At 42.4% G+C, this 17,529-nt stretch overlaps 1 protein-coding gene across 3 annotated transcripts in view; it reads right to left on the bottom strand.

The window, feature by feature from the left end:
- Nucleotides 1-2,412, bottom strand: part of tle2a (TLE family member 2, transcriptional corepressor a) — a 32,406-nt gene extending 29,994 nt beyond the window's left edge. For all 3 annotated transcript variants that reach the window (XM_028403802.1, XM_028403803.1, XM_028403804.1), the window contains exon 1: nucleotides 1,886-2,412. In XM_028403802.1, the coding sequence (XP_028259603.1) occupies nucleotides 1,886-1,909 (24 nt within the window). In that variant the 5' untranslated portion in view covers nucleotides 1,910-2,412. The remainder of the gene's footprint in view (nucleotides 1-1,885) is intronic.
- Between the last annotated feature and the right edge of the window lie 15,117 nt (nucleotides 2,413-17,529).

Genomic DNA, 17,529 nt, shown 5'->3' with positions numbered 1-17,529 from the left:
AGCCAGAACATAAAATCCTCCAGTGTCATGAGGACTTATACAGCATTTTCCATGAGACATAAGGTGCACTTTTATTGGTAAGGGGAACTTTACTATGCTTTTGCCTATGTTTTTGTGCACAGTTATGTCCACGTTTACAGGAAGAGTCAGGGAAGAATCTGCAGCAAGAAGCTAAAAAGATTAAAGTTAAACTTCCTCTGGTCTGGCAGACACAACCTGTGTGTCTAAAAGTGCACCTGAATGTGAAAACAGTACTGGTAAATTTGCATTTTATTCTTTGATGACTATATAGTTTAGGCTACATGTTTATGTGGGTCACTTCCTTCACAGCACACCAATATCCAGTGGTGACAGGTTACTGCCAGCCTAGCATTTCAGAGATTAAACAGTTTGCCAGGTCGAGTGAGCGACCCTTCACTCAGAGGTGCAAACAAGAGCCGCCGATGGCCGAAGACTTTCTGATGACGGCTGCCACACATGGTACGGCTGAGCTCTGAGGACTGGGCTAAACATTCCACCCAGACCCGCCGCAGTCTGCTACTCTCACCCTGGGACGCCTGCCCATACATTAAGATGTGGTTTGGAGCTCTCACAGGAACACAGCGAGGAGAGGCTGGATGAGAGGGATTGGGTTTACAGTGCAAACCACAGACCCACAGTTTGCCTCCTGCCCTGCCTTCCTGCACTCAGCTATACTGCATACACAGCTGCTGATGTGTGTTTGTGTGTGTGTAATGTTTCTGTGTGTGCTGTATGTTTGGTCAGGGGGGACTAACAGGATCGTTTTATCACACAGAGGAAGTAAAGGCTAAAATTTAAGTTACAATGCATGATGATGTAGGTGCAATTTAAGCAATATGCAAATGCACAAGGGGCTACAAAATGGATCTTTACCTGCCTGAGCAGATTTGTGAAAAATTAAAGTGGCACACACATTCACATGAACCTTTGCTTCACAGTGGGCTTAATCTGATTTCAATACATAGGACATGAATGTCAAAACACAGTCAGGGGTGGGGTGCAGGGTGGCATGACTGAGGGATGTAGAAGAGGGTTAGGCAAATGAGCAGGTCTTAATTGATACTTCACACAGCTGGAGGACCAGTGTTTATGTATTTCAGCCTGCTCGAAAGCTCTCCAGCTAAACTCGACTAAAACAAATTAAAGCCACGCAGCACAGATTTCACTCCTAACCTCTCCGAAATCTATCTCAAACAGAAGCAGCATACCAATTTCCTTTCTGTCTTCATTTTTACAGCCACATTACTGGCTGTTAAAAAGCACTATAGGACACAGTGGTTAACTGTTCAACCAGTGAACCATCAGAGACAGATTACACTTTATGTCGATGGAAAAAAAAGCAGAATTCGTGAAAACAATGAGTGGCACTTGAGAAGGGCAGTCCATTGAGAGAAGGTGACAACAAGCCAAGCTGACTCACTTCCCCTCCCTCATGGCTCGTGAAGAAGGGACAAACAAACACACACTTCATCATCTGGGTCAGCTCTGTGTGGAGATAGAAGGAGGCTCCATGTTTCTGGTGGTGGTCACCAAGGACGTGATGAGATTTACACACAAAGGCAGTCGGCAAAGTTGGACGTTGTTTGAGAGGGGAGCTTTGTCTGCCTGACCTTCATCACACAAAGATTAAACAACAACAACAAAAAAACGACACACACTATATCAGACTATCATAGTTTACCCACAAAGGAGTCCTGAAATACACAAGAAGGGTGACAAAGACCAACAATTTCGACTTGCACTTTCTTAATGAGGTTTTAAAAACACAACCCGGCGTGCAATGATACACATTAGAGGTTTAATCTATGAGACAATAACCTCATTAAACGCGTGGAGACTGTTACATAGCAGCTAGCCTACTTACCGGTGGTCGGTTTTGAGGAAACATTGTAGCCGCCGACTTGTGCGTCTCCGTGAGCGTTTTTGTCCTTCTTGTTTCTCCCCTTTGGGGCGGAAAGCTTCGTCGAAAAATACGAGCAGCCGATGTACTATTGTTGGTCTCACAGAGGCATTTGGCCCGGTTTCAAAGGTAATGGCAAAGCTAGTCTCGACTCGCTCATTCCTTGCTCCAAGACTCCTTTGTTCTGTGTTATATCTCCAGCCCCACACCGCACCGCACTCGACGTGTAGTAAAGGACGGGGGAGAGGAGAGAGGAGGAACACCCGGGTCCAAGGGAGCGCTCTCTCTCTTCCAAGTCCTCAACTTCGCGCTTCCAAGCAACTACAATATCGCAGATTGTTTCTCTCTTCGATGTATTTGCGCCGTCTGTAGCACACAGGCCAGAGAGAGAGAGAGAGGAGAGAGAGGGGGGTAAATGTGGTTTGCTTGTGGCTTCGGAGACGGACACAGCAGCAGCACATTGAATGCAGCCGCAGCCTCTTTTGTCTTGCTCGTTGGCCTGCACTCTTTTCACACAACACTCCCAGTCCCTCACTTCTCTCACCCCCCACCCCCCTTCTCTGATGCTCAATGGGACATTACATATGAGTAGTTATCTTTAAGGAGGGAGACCTGAGGACACGTCTTGATGCTTTTCTGTCCTCACATGATTTCATTTATCAGAATGAACATAGTGACGCTAATTAACAGGAAAAAAAGAACAAGTTGCAGTTTTTGCACAATCTACAAAGATGATATTTGCAGCTTGGTTTTCTTCTCTTGTTAGAGTATTGTGGTTAGGTTCATCCGCATATGGCCATGTAATTGAAAATGTATCCAGACAAACTGGGAATTTTTAATTTTTAAAAAAGTGCAAACATGTCTTTAGGAAGAAGAGGTTCAGAGGAATTGTTCAGTGATTGAATGAAATCTCCACGTGGGGCTCGGCCTCGGCACAGTAAACACTGGTAAAATCAGCCAATGACTATCCAGAACACCCACGTGGGGTGTGGTGACCGTTTGCTGATTGGAGGGTCTAGGTAGCACAATGCTCCACGCGTCAATCAAGCAGAGCTACAACCACTTTCAGTGAGGTTAACCCTTTCCTGGGTGCTCGAAGTGATTGAGAATGTGAGGAGTTGTGTGGTTGCTGTATCAGGATTCAGTGGTTTTCCCTTTTTCTACCCACAAGCCCGGCCATGCATTAAAAAAAAAAAAACCTACATTTCCCCCTAATTTTATCCTTGTCAATGTGGAAATCAACAGTCATGTGCATCATCCTGCTCACTTCAAGATGTGGAAAATTAATCACGGCCACGAGGAGGTGGCCAAACATGAAAAACAAAAGGCCAAGCAGATCTAAATAGGAGCCCAGCGAAGCATCAGAACCCACAGTCATGATGCTGCAACACATGCACTGCTGTATTCTGAATGTGCACATTGTTGTTACCTAGAAAAAGGAAAATTATTCCAGAGAAGAAGGCAGAAATGGTGGAAAAATTGGTATTCTGGTGGCACGACCCCTTTAGCTGGGCTCATAATTAGAGAGAGAGATATTGAAAAAGCAATTTCTGACAGTGGAAATCACAACCTGCCAGAGGTGGAGTTGGAAAATATAGATGGGTGTGTGTGTTTGTGGGAGGATATGTGTGTGTGAGAAAGACACAGAGAGAGAAAAAGGCAGAGAGGGGGAGGGAGGGAGGAGGAAGAGAATAAAGGATGAAGGACGGCAGGGGGGATGCTGAGAAAGACGAGCCAGTGGGAGGGTTAGGAGATTGAACGAGAGAGAGAGTGTGTGTGTGTGTGCATGGGTGATGAAAAAAAAGAAGTGTGTAAGTCTTGTGCATGTGTGTGTGTGCGTGTGTGTTGAGCAGACAAGTGAGAGAATGAAAAAGAGAGAAGGGTGAGGGGAGCAAGTGGAGAGGAGAGAAAGAGAGGAAGAGAGAAAGAAAGATTTTATTGCCATTTTTTCCCATGAATTTTAATGCACAGCTCTGGTCTCCCTCCCGGATTCTGGGATCACATTTATTAGAAAAAAAAAGTCATGAGGAATGCAGTGCTTTGCAGTCTGCTGCTGCACGGGGAGATGTTTCATGTTGTGTGTGTGAGTTGTGTGGACAGTGGGAGGGCTCACAGGATGTATGAGCCTGTGTTGTGTTGTGCTGTAGGGGGGAATAATAATATAGATGATAGAAAATGATAAGTGAAGGACGCATATTATTGCTATTGGCAGGTCAGATGAAGGAGTGCAGTAGGTGTATGTTTGTGTGTTGGCTGAACTCCAGTGATTAAATACACTAAGTCCACTGTGTGTCTTCCCTCTTCACATGAAAGTGGCCCCACAACAAGGAAGAGGACACAGTGGTCCTAATGCTACAGGACCTTCTGGTCCTTAAGAGACGCTGAGTTAACACAAACTGATGCTAACTTACACACACCTGTCTCACAGGCGGAAAGAAGTGCAAAGTGCCTGTGGAAGCAGCACAACTTTAGGCAAAGGGAGGAAAATGCAGCAGGTGAATTATCAGAGAGTAGCAAAGCATCAGGAGGGAGACACTTTTAAATGAGGCGATGAAAACAAATTCACTTTCCTCAAAACTTTAGACACGGTTCCATTCCTTTGTGGTTGCCAGCGGCAATATGAGTGTCAAACTGTGACTGATATTAATACTAAATGATGCTCCAATAACAATGGACAGGGTCCACTGGACAGACATCCCATCGGGACGATGAACCATCATTTCTTTGGTTTACTGGCAGGCGGCATGATTAGAGTGTTTATTACTTCGATCAATAACCGTCACCTGTCTGGTGCTTTGTCCCTGGACATGGACAGTTGTGGGATTATATATTAATATTACATCCAAAGACAAAGGATGCTACATTTCTTGCTTTCTTTCAAGCTTAAAAGAAAAAAACATAAACACACTGTATTGCTGAGTATATCTCTCGGCTCATTCACAGTATTTGCTTGAGAATATTTTTTATAGCAGCAATAAAAAGGCCAAACCTAAATGACCTAACATCACTCTATGGTAGAGGAAGTCTATGTATAATATATCCAGCTTTTTAAAGCATCCATCAGGTTGTAGTGACAGTCTGTCAAAACAAAAGTGCAAGGCCTTATTTCAGACTGGGCTGCAAACAGTGATTGATAAGTTTGTGACCTGAGACAAAAGCATTACATTGGCTTAAGAAGATCATGGTGGTATCACTAGTGGAAGTCGCTTGGTGAATGCATGGTGAAGAAATGGCCTACTGTATTCAAATGTGCAAGAGAGACGCTGCAATAAAACCTCCATGCAGTTATCCACAACAAATGGTGCATAACCAAAGTGAGAAGTGGATTTAGTAGAGACCCTGACTGAGATCCAGATTAATGAAGTCTGCAGGCAACATGGTGGACATTTGTTGGGAAATGCTACTGTGGGACTACCTGGAACAGGTTCTCACTATGACTAGTGGTCTACAGCTCTGATCCCCTGAGGCAGATCTCTGGAGCTAATCGGAGCATTCAGTGTGAGGAGCAGAAAAGAGGAATGTTCTTCAACCAGGACAACACTCAAGCCCCCAAGTCTACAGTGGTGATAGCTGCTGCCAGGAATATACTCCAAACCTGCTATATTCACCATATTTGTCAGCTTCAGACCACTTCCTGTTCCCAAAGACTTCTACAAAGACGGGATCTTGGGGCTCTTTGGGGACAGCAGTGGCGCAGTGGTATAGCAGGGTTGTCCAAAATGTCCGGAAGGTTGGTGGTTCAATCCCAACTCCTAGTCACTGTTGTGTGTTCTTGGGCAAGACACTTCACCCTAGCCTGTGGCACACCTTGCTAGTCATTGTATGACAGCCTTGACGAATTTCCCTCTGGGATTACTAAAGTGTCTAAAATAAAAAAATAAAATAAAGATCTGCATGCTTCACCATCATCAGTCAGTATGTAACAGTAAGAGGGGCTATATGGTAACAAAATAAAATAATGCAACACATTCAATCGCCTTTTCTATTGTTGAAAGTTCTAAGAAATTTAAAAATTACATTTAACATCAAAGTAATTAGTGGAATGCAAATCAATGCCCTATGAGAATGCAAGCAAATACAACAGAGGAGGTTTTGTTTAGTTCAACTCATTAGCAGACAGATCCCCTCTTTAAAAGCCCTCTGGGAAGTATGGGTGGTGGTTAAGGAAGGTGCTCTGGTTCAGGTCATAAACTTCTGGTTCTGTGGTATCCCCCCCTCCTTAAACGCCACACCTCTCCACGTTTTCCCCAGTGCCTTTAGGTAGGGTTTGAGAAAGGTCTCTGCTTGGCGTGGGCTTGAGTGACAGGAAGACAAGGCCACAGTGTTGTCATGATGGCACACCTCCCCGCCCCCACCCTCCCCCGTCGCCACTCTTTGCCCCCCCTACCCCCTCCCTTGTCCCTCATCAGACAAGCTGGGTGTCAGCGCAGAGACGGCGCAGTGATTTATTGGTCTCTACTCCTCTGGGACACCCCCACCCTCTTCTCCTTCTCCTCCTCCTCCTCCCCCAACACGTCTACACACACACATAATCTCAACCCCTCCCTCTTCCTCACACTCCCTCTGTCACCCCCCATTTTTCCCATCCCCCTCCACACCCCTCTGCCCAACCCTCCATCCATCCCCTCCCCTTCTGTCCTCTCCTGCTGCATGGCCCCTGGGGGAAAGAAGGGGTAATGACCCACATCAGCAGAGCTATGCTCACACACACACACACACACACACGCATGCACACATGCACGAGCGCACACACACACACACACACCCACACCCACACATAAACACACACACACACACACCTATTCCTTGCAGGCGGATACAAATAAATGCCTTTGACACACACTCTGTGACACACATACACACGTATGCACACATAAAACAGGCACTGACACATTTACGCCCACAGGCATGTGTATCTTGGAACTGAGGAATTCCACTGTTGTGCCGTAACATCGTTTCCTGGCTTAAAAAGTCTCCTCCAGTTTTTGGACCACATAACAACGCTGACGCGATCAATACTGAGCAATCTGTTTTCTATGGCATTTGCTAAATAGTTCCTTTTATTTTTCATTAAGACGTCATAACCTGCCTGACACAGATGGAATGAACACCCCTGTTTTTCATTTTCTTCTTTATAGATCAGAACAATGCAGTGATGTGTGTCTCTGCAGTGAAGTGAGATAAAATCTCTATTTGACTTTCCAAATGTCTGTCCAAATGCAGCAGCTTGCACAATTTGGCAACAGAATCCAAAACTGCACAGCACACTCACAGAAGTAACAATGAAGTGAGATTAGGACTTGTTTCATCATAGGGTCTTGTTGCAAAAAGACAATCTGAATGTGTGGGTAAAATTTCCAGACAAGGTCAATGTGATGATTCACATTCTCACATTTTCCTCTCACAGGCCGAGTTAGGGGAGGAAAAAAAACATCTTTTTAGTGGTTGATTTGGAATGCAGGCAGTCGATGCACACTGAAGGGAGAGTGAAGAGGTTAAATCTGAGCATTGACTTGCAAATGTTACTGACAGCGCTCTGCATGTGCTGTCACTCATCTCACACAGCGGAGTGATGCTCTACTGTGAGAAGTATACGCAGTCACTGCCACTGCATGGTTCCTGAGTGCTGCAAGGCACGGACAGGAGAGCAGGTCAGGTGTGTGTGTTTAAACAATTAACATAGGATGGAGATACATATATATATATATATATATATATATATATATATATATATATAAATGCAGTGAGGAAAAATAGAATAGAAGGAAACGGGGTTTGGCTCCAAAATTAGTACATTTACATAAAAGACACACAACTCTCATGAGGAACAAAAATCCACACATTGATGACTGCAATCTTTTAAAATGAGACACAACACTAGATGTTCTGCTGCTGATGTATATAGGAAATTATAAAGAATAAAAAAATCATGATATAAGTGTTGCCTTGCGTTAGCCTGGTTAACTCCTATATCAAATAAAGGCTCCAGTATTGTTGCAAAATCTCTTGTGTGTTTTTACCTGCAGACATACAGGCAACAACCTGCCTCATACTGCCACCTGCTGTTCAATAGAAATAATGCAACCAGGCATGCATAATGTTGGCACAGCACACGGCTTACCGTAATAAACACCGTGAAATCACGGCAATGCAGTGCAAGTGATAAACCATCGATTCAATATTCGGCCTGTTTTTCTCAGGAGGAAGATCGAAGTTAAAGTTACCTACTAGTGATAAATGTATAATAAATCAATGCATCAGTCAGCGGGCAGACTAATATCAAACAGACAGTGTGTCCACTTTAATAACTCACGGTCTGCTTTGTAGTGACATGATGACATGATGAAAACTTTCAACAGCTCCACGCAGAAAGGGAAACGTGGGAAGACGCCATTTCTCTGCACCTGGCTGCAATTTAAACCTCTCACCACACGGTGTCCCCACTACACTGTTGACATCTCTAGAACAGCATGAACCTCACATGATGGTCTTTTGTAAATATAATTAATATACAGTATAAACTTATTATAACATAAAAGAAAGACTTTTATAACCTTTTGCTAATCGATATAGAACATCAGACGATTCTTCAGCTTTTGTTATGTTTGATGTTATGTTTGAAGCTGCAATGGCATCTCAGTCACAAGTTACTCTGGACCTGAGTGAAAAAAATGTTATAATGATGTGAGGTGAGGCCATTCTGCTGTAAATCCCTAGTTTCAACTATCGGATGGCATCAAATGCATCATATTTTATTTATAACTAGTCATGTGATTTGTAAGTACAGTGTATAAACTTTTCAACAATGTGAAGCATCAGTTAGTTAAAGCTGGGATCCTGCATTCTTTAATTTAAAGGAGAACAGACTGATGACTTTTTAATGATACTGCAGTGAAACTATAATATCTGCCTCGTGGCTCACCAAGAAAGCTAAACTAAATATTATATGTTTTGTCCTCACAATTTGTGTCTGAAGGTTTTTCTTTACTCTTTTTATTGTTGAAGTAAATGCAGCTTTCTTTCTTTCTTTCTTTCTTTTGAAAGTTGCTGAAGTTTAGGGATATGAAAATCCTCTCCTTCTCCTTCTTGGCTGGCTGCATCCTCTACACTAACATTTTCCCTTCTTTAAGTCACTGTTCTGTCTTACCAGGCAGATTTCTGGCACAGGAACGCAACTTGTATTTTCCAGGGGAGACCAGCTGGCTCTTGAGCAGACCCAGGCCTCCCACTTCCCCTTGTGATCCTTCTCTCTCTGCCGCAGCTACAGGCAACAGATACATGCACGTGACAGCTACAGTTACAAACCCAGTTTAGTGAGGATTAAAGATACATTTCTGGACTAAATGATTTACAGAATGAGAGCTGTTCTAACACATTTTTTTGCCAACCTATGGATTCTAATTTAAAAAATATGCTACAATAACAGACCACATTTAGAACAATAATATCAACAGCAAAGTTGAATGACAGCTTCTAACTCCACTGGCAGTGAGTGTCTGTATACTCACTGTAGCTGATTTAGTAACAAGTCAGTCAGTTTAGTTTGGGTTCCACAAAAAAGTAGTTAAAGTGCCACTTAAGAAATATGTGGCTGTTTGTGAATAACCATCCCTTACAGTGTGTAATGCTGACACAGAGGGTTTGAGCTGCATGTGTTGATCTTACAGAGGGGTTAAATCCACACATAAGTTTCTGCTCTCAGTCCCCGTATGATAATACATAACTCTGCAATCTAAATGTGGAAACTCAAACATAACAGCATTATTAAAACAGACACACATATCACCCTTAGCTGGTTAGATGGGTGGTCTCTGCGTGAAGCCACGTCTGAGTGCTTTACAGTGTGTCCCTGTATATTAGTGTGTCATTTTGTCTGTGTAAACCTATGACAGAAACAAAATTGTGCATTAATAAGTACAACCTGAATTCGTCCATGTGGCCTGGACTACATGGCGCACTTCCCTTTGCAATGACATCACTCCTGCCTGAAACAGGACCTTGGGCTGTTTCCCAACAGAGGCTCTGTCACACTCAGCCTCCAGCGGCGTACCTGAGGTTTGTTTACCTCTTCTTGTCACTACTATTCCACAGCGGGACACGTTTTCCCCTCAACCGTAAATCCATAAGGTCTTGCAAGACTTGCAAGGGTCAAGGGGGAATGGCCTGAAGCCTCTGGCTGAGGCGAGTGGAATGGTGTGTGTGTGAGTGTGTAAATATATAAATATATAAATCCCTCGTCAGGGTCACTGGTGGCAGTGGTGAGGATGGCTAGCAGCCAGATAAGCTTCTGCTCTCTCACTCTCTCTCTCCCTGGGCCGCCTGAAAGAAATGTGCCATTATCCAGTGAGGCCCCTTCAACGGGGCCCCTGAGCACAGGACTACTGTCCAAGACAACATACATGTGCCAAGAGACTGGAGACTGGAGGCTGGATGCGAGAGAGCCTCAGATACCTCCTCGGACTGTTTACGACCACCTCCACTACAGCCAAAAGCTTCTCCTGCCTCTCTACCTTTTCCTCACTGCTTATATCTTTCCAGCAGACCACTGCCAGTGAGAGTGAAACGTCTGTGACAAACATGAAGCTGATTATTAAACTGATCCCTAGAAAGTTTGTATTGCTCAACTGCAGGTACACTCAGCTTGATTTGCATAAGGAAATGACAGCAGGCCAGCAGGCAGTTAACAGATATTTGCATGTTAAAAAGATGATGTATCTGGAAAGTTTCATTCCCTTCAGCTGTCCAGACCGAACATTCTCTGTCTCTTCTTCCATTACAAGAGACTTAAATGGTAATATTATTTGTCTGCTGTCTGTTCGGTTATTCTGACAGTTAAGCAACACTTTCCCAACAGATATAATCCTGTAATTAATAAATGATATGAAACCTCGTCATCATCATACAGTGCTGATTCAAATCATGGGTCTAATTTTTCCTCATTTCAGTCAATTAGATGTGCTTTTAGTACCTCATTGTGAGGTAATTTCCCCCCATCAAAAAAAACGTCCCTCTCCTGTACAGTTAACTTTAGTTAATCAGATCAAGTTGATTTCATGAGAGCTCACAACATGCAGCATGAACTCATGCTCCACGTATGAATTCAAACAACTGTCAAGGTGAGAGATTCTTCATCATCACCTTCATCGCTGCGTCTCTTTTAATCTTAACCTGTGTAATTACAATTGCCACCAACCAATCACTGCTAATCAACCTCAGCTACATAGTTAGTCTGCTATTACATTCTTGATTATAGAAGCAAAGAAGCACAGCGAAAACATGTGAACACAATTAACCATCAGCTACACAGAAATAGACTTGTATGCAAATCATAAAAGGATAAATTGAATTGAGTAATTATGTTCCAAAGGCAAACAGCTGCAGGTTAGTGATGTGGAAATGAGATAAAAATAAATGCTCACAGTGATTTGACTGTAAATGAAAAAGAAATATAGGAAGTTGTCCTTTTTGAGGACACACCATAAACAGGACTATAGATAAATATATATAATATTGGATATCCTCTTTAGTATGTGTCTTTAGTTGACTGTTTATATTAATTAGAATACAAATTTACATGAACTGGTATTTGGGTCAGGATCTGTGACTAACATACAGTAATTCCCTCAGCACATTAGTGTTAGGGCAGACTATTCCCCAGATTAAGTCTTTTGGGTTTAATTATGAAATAACATTCATATTTCAAATTATACAAGGTCCTGACGCTGGCTGATGAGCCTGCATTAATATGTCAGGAGTGTGTTTGTGAGTGCAGCAGAGAGGGGTTAATTAATGTGTCCTCTTTGCAGAAGCATAACTTTGAGAGCGTCTATAATAAGAAGAGAAAAACAACAGAGACTAGCTGCTCATTTCTGGAGGCATTTTAATTGCTAGAATGCAGCGCCAAGCTAAAAATGTCTCCACCGGCCTCCAGCATGAGAAAATGCAACAGACGCAGAGCGCTGTAACACCTCTGAATCAATACTGGAGAAAAGAAATACTCTGGTAAGTGTGCAGGTCAGACTTCATAAATCCACACATGTAAGCATTCAGAGTCTTCTCGCCTTTACTCAGGAAAGCAGGAAGGCAAGAAATACAGAGTATGACATTCTGTTGTCCCTATTTTCTTCTCTAGTCAATAAAAGTATGTCCCACATGACACACACACACGAAGTACATCTTTGTGACCCGATTCAGAACACATATATATATATATATATATATATATATATATATATTATATTATATTATATATCTCCTCACTCTAATTCATTACCCTTCCTTTGTCAGTTCTCTGTCCTCTGTCCTCTCTGTCTCTCAGCTCCTTATTACTGACACCATTAAACGCAGAGATAGCTTTGAGCCATTTCGATCCATTTTCTCTGAGATCTCTGATTCATCCCTACATTGAACTACATTGAACCATATGTGGGAGATAAAATTGAAGGAATAGCAGATACGGCCCTTATCCGTACTTCACTTCTGTTTCTGGTCCTGAAACTACAGTTTGTGACAATATGGCCATCGTCCACAAGGACACTGACCAAAGTGGGCTTGTCGAGTATAAATAACATCCAGTGTTGTCAACCACAGCATCAAAATGTTGGCAGCATGTCTCTTTTCTGTCAAGCTTTACTGCTTCCAGTACTGAGGTTTTCCCAAAACCTCTCATCTCAGGAGTCACTTCTCACCAGTCTCTCAGTCATTCACAGAATTTCATCCCTGCGGAGGCGACCATTCATGATTTGTAAGGGCTTCTAAGGAATGAAAATTTTTGCTGTTTATGTTTTTGACCATTGTCTGTAGGTATGACACACAGTATAATTTGGAGCCTATACAGTACTTGAGTTATAGAAATGAACTGAGAATAATTACTTATGGCATTTAAGTACATGTTTAGTAATTCTCTGCAGATCAGATGGAAATATATTCTAGATATTCTCTGCTGTTTTACCATACATTCACCCATAAACAACATAAATAATGTTAATACAGTATGCATTAAAAATGTATAGACAACACTCACTGGGTCCTGGTTTCCACCTATAATCACGCGCAGGCTTGCTGTTGTTACCTTAGAGACCACCTCCCACGATTGTAGCAAGGTGCATTATCCTTTAGGCAGTAAGGATAATGTTTACAGCAAGAGTACATTGTGCCTCTGTGGAGAAACTAATGACACAGCTGTGAACTCACATGTTGTAAATCACCCTGAAGAAGACGAAGCAGCTAAACGGCTAAATACTAACATAAATAAAATACCTTAATGTTTTCCATTCCCAGTTGTTTTGACATCTTGGTAAAAAATAGCCTCGACTTTCACAACATGCTTGTGAGTAATATTGTTTTAAATGAGGAGTGACAGTGGTTTTCAATACCGCTGCCTGTGGAACTCCCACAAATGTCCCCAAGGGTCCAGTGTTTATTTTGTTATGAATAGTGTTTATTTTTGTGGTTTCTTCCATTCTCCAGTCACACCGAGGCACTGGGGGGCTTGACTAAATCTTCCCCAACCCTTGACACTTGGTTTTAATTATAATTGTTGAAAAAAAAAACATCTATTACACAAGAAAATCATGTCTCAAATCAGAACTCCGACAGTCTCCAGAGGTAGAATTATAAACCTTTAGTTATTGCAGTTCAGGAGCAGTCACACTGCATGCTCCCATCACCATCAGCTTATGCATGTGAATGTGACTGTGCCCGGGTCACCTGACCTTTAATGTCATTTTATTTCTTTAGATATTAATATTTTTGTAATAGTATAAAATAAGGGTAGACACATAAAAACACTTTATAATGTTTTATATATCATACAAGTGTTGAAATGAATTTCAGACCTGAGTCTGCTTTCTAATCATGATCATGGTGATTGCAGCAGAACATGATCGAGAATAAGAAGAAATAAGAACATTTCATTTATTCTGAATATATTGTAGATGTATACAATAGATAAAGTTTATACTTGGATTGTCCGTGATTTGTTTTTATTTATTTCTCTTCTTCAAACCAGCCTATTGTTAGTTTTTCTGGGAGCATTATACACTCAACAAAAATATAAACGCAACACTTTTGTTTTTGCTCCCATGTTTCATGAGATGGACTTGAAGATCTAAACTTCATTCCAGATACACAATATTACCATTCCTCTCAAACATTGTTCACAAATCTGTCTAAATGTGTGATAGTGAGCACTTCTGCTTTGCTGAGATAATCCATCCCACCTCACAGGTGTGCCACATCAAGATGCTGATCTGACATCATGATTAGTGCACAGGTGTACCTCAAACTGCCCACAATAAAAGGCCACCCTGAAATGTGCATTTTGTTTCTGCTTTATTGGCGGTCTGGGGACTCAGAACCAGTCAGTATCTGGTGTGACCACCATTTGCCTCATGCAGTGCAACACATCTTCTTCGCATAGAGTTTATCAGATTGTCTATTGTGGCCTGTGGAATGTTGGTCCACTCCTCTTCAATGGCTGTGCGAAGTTGCTGGATATTAGTGGGAACTGGTGCACGCTGTCGTATACGCCGGTCAAGCACATCCCAAACATGTTCAATGGGTGACATGTCCGGTGAGTATGCTGGCCATGCAAGAACTGGGACATTTTCAGCTTCCAAGAATTGTGTACAGATCCTTGCAACATGGGGCCGTGCATTATCTTGCTGAAACATGAGGTGATGTTCATGGATGTATGGCACAACAATGGGCCTCAGGATCTCATCACGGTATCTCTGTGCATTCAAAATGCCATCAATAAAATGCACCTGTGTTCTTCGTCCATAACAGATGCCTGCCCATACCATGACCCCACCACCACCATGGGCCACTCGATCCACAACATTGACATCAGCAAAGCGCTCACCCACACGACGCCACACACGCTGTCTGCCATCTGCCCTGAACAATGTAAACCGAGATTCATCCATGAAGAGAACACCTCTCCAACATGCTAGACGCCATCGAATGTGAGCATTTGCCCACTCAAGTCTGTTACGGCGACGATCTGGAGTCAGGTTAAGACCCCGATGAGGACGACGAGCATGCAGTTGAGCTTCCCTGAGACGGTTTCTGACAGTTTGTGCAGAAATTGTTTGGTTATGCAAACCAATTGTTTCAGCAGCTGTCTGAGTGACTGGTCTCAGACGATCTCGGAGGTGAACCTGCTGGATGTGGAGGTCCTGGGCTGGTGTGGTTACTCGTGGTCTGCGGTTGTGAGGCCGGTTGGATGTACTGCCATATTCTCTGAAACGCCTTTGGAAACGGCTTATGGTGGAGAAATGAACATTCAATGCACGAGCAACAGATCTGGTTGACATTCCTGCTGTCAGCATGCCAATTGCACGCTCCCTCAATGCTTTTGGCATCTGTGGCATTTTGCTGTGAGACAAAACTGCACATTTCAGGGTGGCCTTTTATTGTGGGCAGTTTAAGGTACACCTGTGCACTAATCATGATGTCAGATCAGCATCTTGATGTGGCACACCTGTGAGGTGGGATGGATTATCTCAGCAAAGCAGAAGTGCTCACTATCACACATTTAGACAGATTTGTGAACAATGTTTGAGAGGAATGGTAATATTGTGTATCTGGAATGAAGTTTAGATCTTCAAGTCCATATCATGAAACATGGGAGCAAAAACAAAAGTGTTGCGTTTATATTTTTGTTGAGTGTACTTAATTGTACGGTAGTTTTAAACAATGAAGACTGAGAAGAATGGCCCCTTCCACATCCTGTAACAAAACTGAAATACAAATGTGTTGACCTTGCGACTTGAGGGATGATTGTGTATTTATTTTGCGTCATTCAAATGAAAAACTGACTTGCAATCGAGATTACATTGTTACTGCAAAAAACAACTCGACTTGTTTTTCATTTCAATAATTTCTCTCCGATTCAACAAGTGAACAAGTGAAAACATTTTTTCTGCAGTACTAAATGGGAAATATTTCCCTTTAGAGCGTGCTATCAGCAATTCACACAGCCTGGTATAACGCTATCATAACATTAGTCACAATAAATGTATACAAAAGCATACATGTGAATGTTAGGGTTATCTTTATTCAAAATTCTCAGGTCTGAATAGACTACAAACAGCAAACAGAACACAAACCACACAACAAGCTGACATAAAAACAAAAAGTATTTTACGGTACAATAAAGCAGAAATCACAAAGAGCCACATCAACTGAGAAAATTGGGTACTAAAAAACTTGAGCAGGAATCACCTTTGCCATGATGTTACATCTTCATCCCCATTGGTCTGGCTGTGTAATAACCAGATGATGTAGATGTAAGGAACAGGGGAGGGTGCTGGCACAGCACTTCATTGCAACCAGTTACAGCTGTTTGTAGTTGTAAATGTGTGTTTTAAATGTGAGGAAGTCCCTGGGGACGAAGGTTCACCACAGGATACCCAACTAACCCCCCTAAAAGTACGCCGCCTTTCTCCAGCTCAGCTTTGGTGCCTCACAATCACAACCAGGTGAGATTCCCTCTGTCTTCCTGTCTCCCCCCACCCCTTGCCCTGGCCTATCAAGTCTGTGGTCTGTCTGATCTATTGTCAGGCCTCCAGGGGTCTGCTTGCTACACATGCACTATACAGGAGACCTTATGCACAAATTAACCTCATCTATCAACACAGGAAGGAAAAAAAGGCACATAGGCCAACCTTTGAAGTGGAAGCAGGGCAGTGTTACTAGCTTCAAAAACACATTGTGGTATGTAGCTCTTTATCATTACAACAGCCCTTTAAAAGCCCTGCCAAGGCATCTGCTTCATGTTTGGACCTGGAATCGGATCCGTTTGTGTGGCACTGGTATGAGAAGGCATGGGTCAAAGCCCACTGTACAGGTAAAATCAAAACATACAAGCATATATATGTACATACATCCTTCATGACACATGACACATGTCTCATAGCATTTATAGATACAGTATTTGTGGCTCATAGTGGCAAGCTGGGATGATTGCACAAAAAAACGTTAACAGAGCTGGCATTTCCAACCTGTGGTAAAAGTCAATAAAGAGCTTTTTGCATTTAAAATAAATTAAACACCATTTTCAAAATGGTTGTTCCATCCTTCTTTGATTATTATATGTAAAATAAAACAATATAAAAGAAAATATGATAGAGGCAACGTTTGTTAATGTTGTAGTGGTATGACACATAAAGTCCAGCAGAAATGAAAGCTATTTGTTTCTACCTCTGCAGTCCATTTCACACAGGGGAGATATTAATCATTCATAAACTTCATAACTGAGCGTGTACATTTTCATAAAAGCATAGTTTTTCTTAAAAAATCTGAAAAGGTTAAGACCCAACATACATCTACTAGCTACAACTTATACACCATTTGCAGCTATGCAGCCTCACTCTGTGTTCTTCTGACACCATTAAGGTTTGCACCCATGTCTGCTGCTTTCGCTCCTCAGAGAGACCCGGGCACCCAGGGCTATGTTGCTGATTCGTCGAGTTGTCTGCTTTTGGGTGGTACTAAGCACTGCATACAATGAGAAGAAGACAGCCCATGGTTCTTTGACTTGTTTTTCTATCACACCCAGGCTTTCTCTCAAACAGGGCATTTTGATACTCTAGTATGTATGT

The sequence above is a fragment of the Parambassis ranga genome, chromosome 4 (genome assembly GCF_900634625.1).
Source record: "Parambassis ranga chromosome 4, fParRan2.1, whole genome shotgun sequence".
In the NCBI taxonomy this organism is placed as follows: domain Eukaryota; kingdom Metazoa; phylum Chordata; class Actinopteri; family Ambassidae; genus Parambassis; species Parambassis ranga.
The sequence above is the reverse complement of the archived record's forward strand: the minus strand, read 5'-3'. Positions and strand labels throughout refer to the sequence as shown.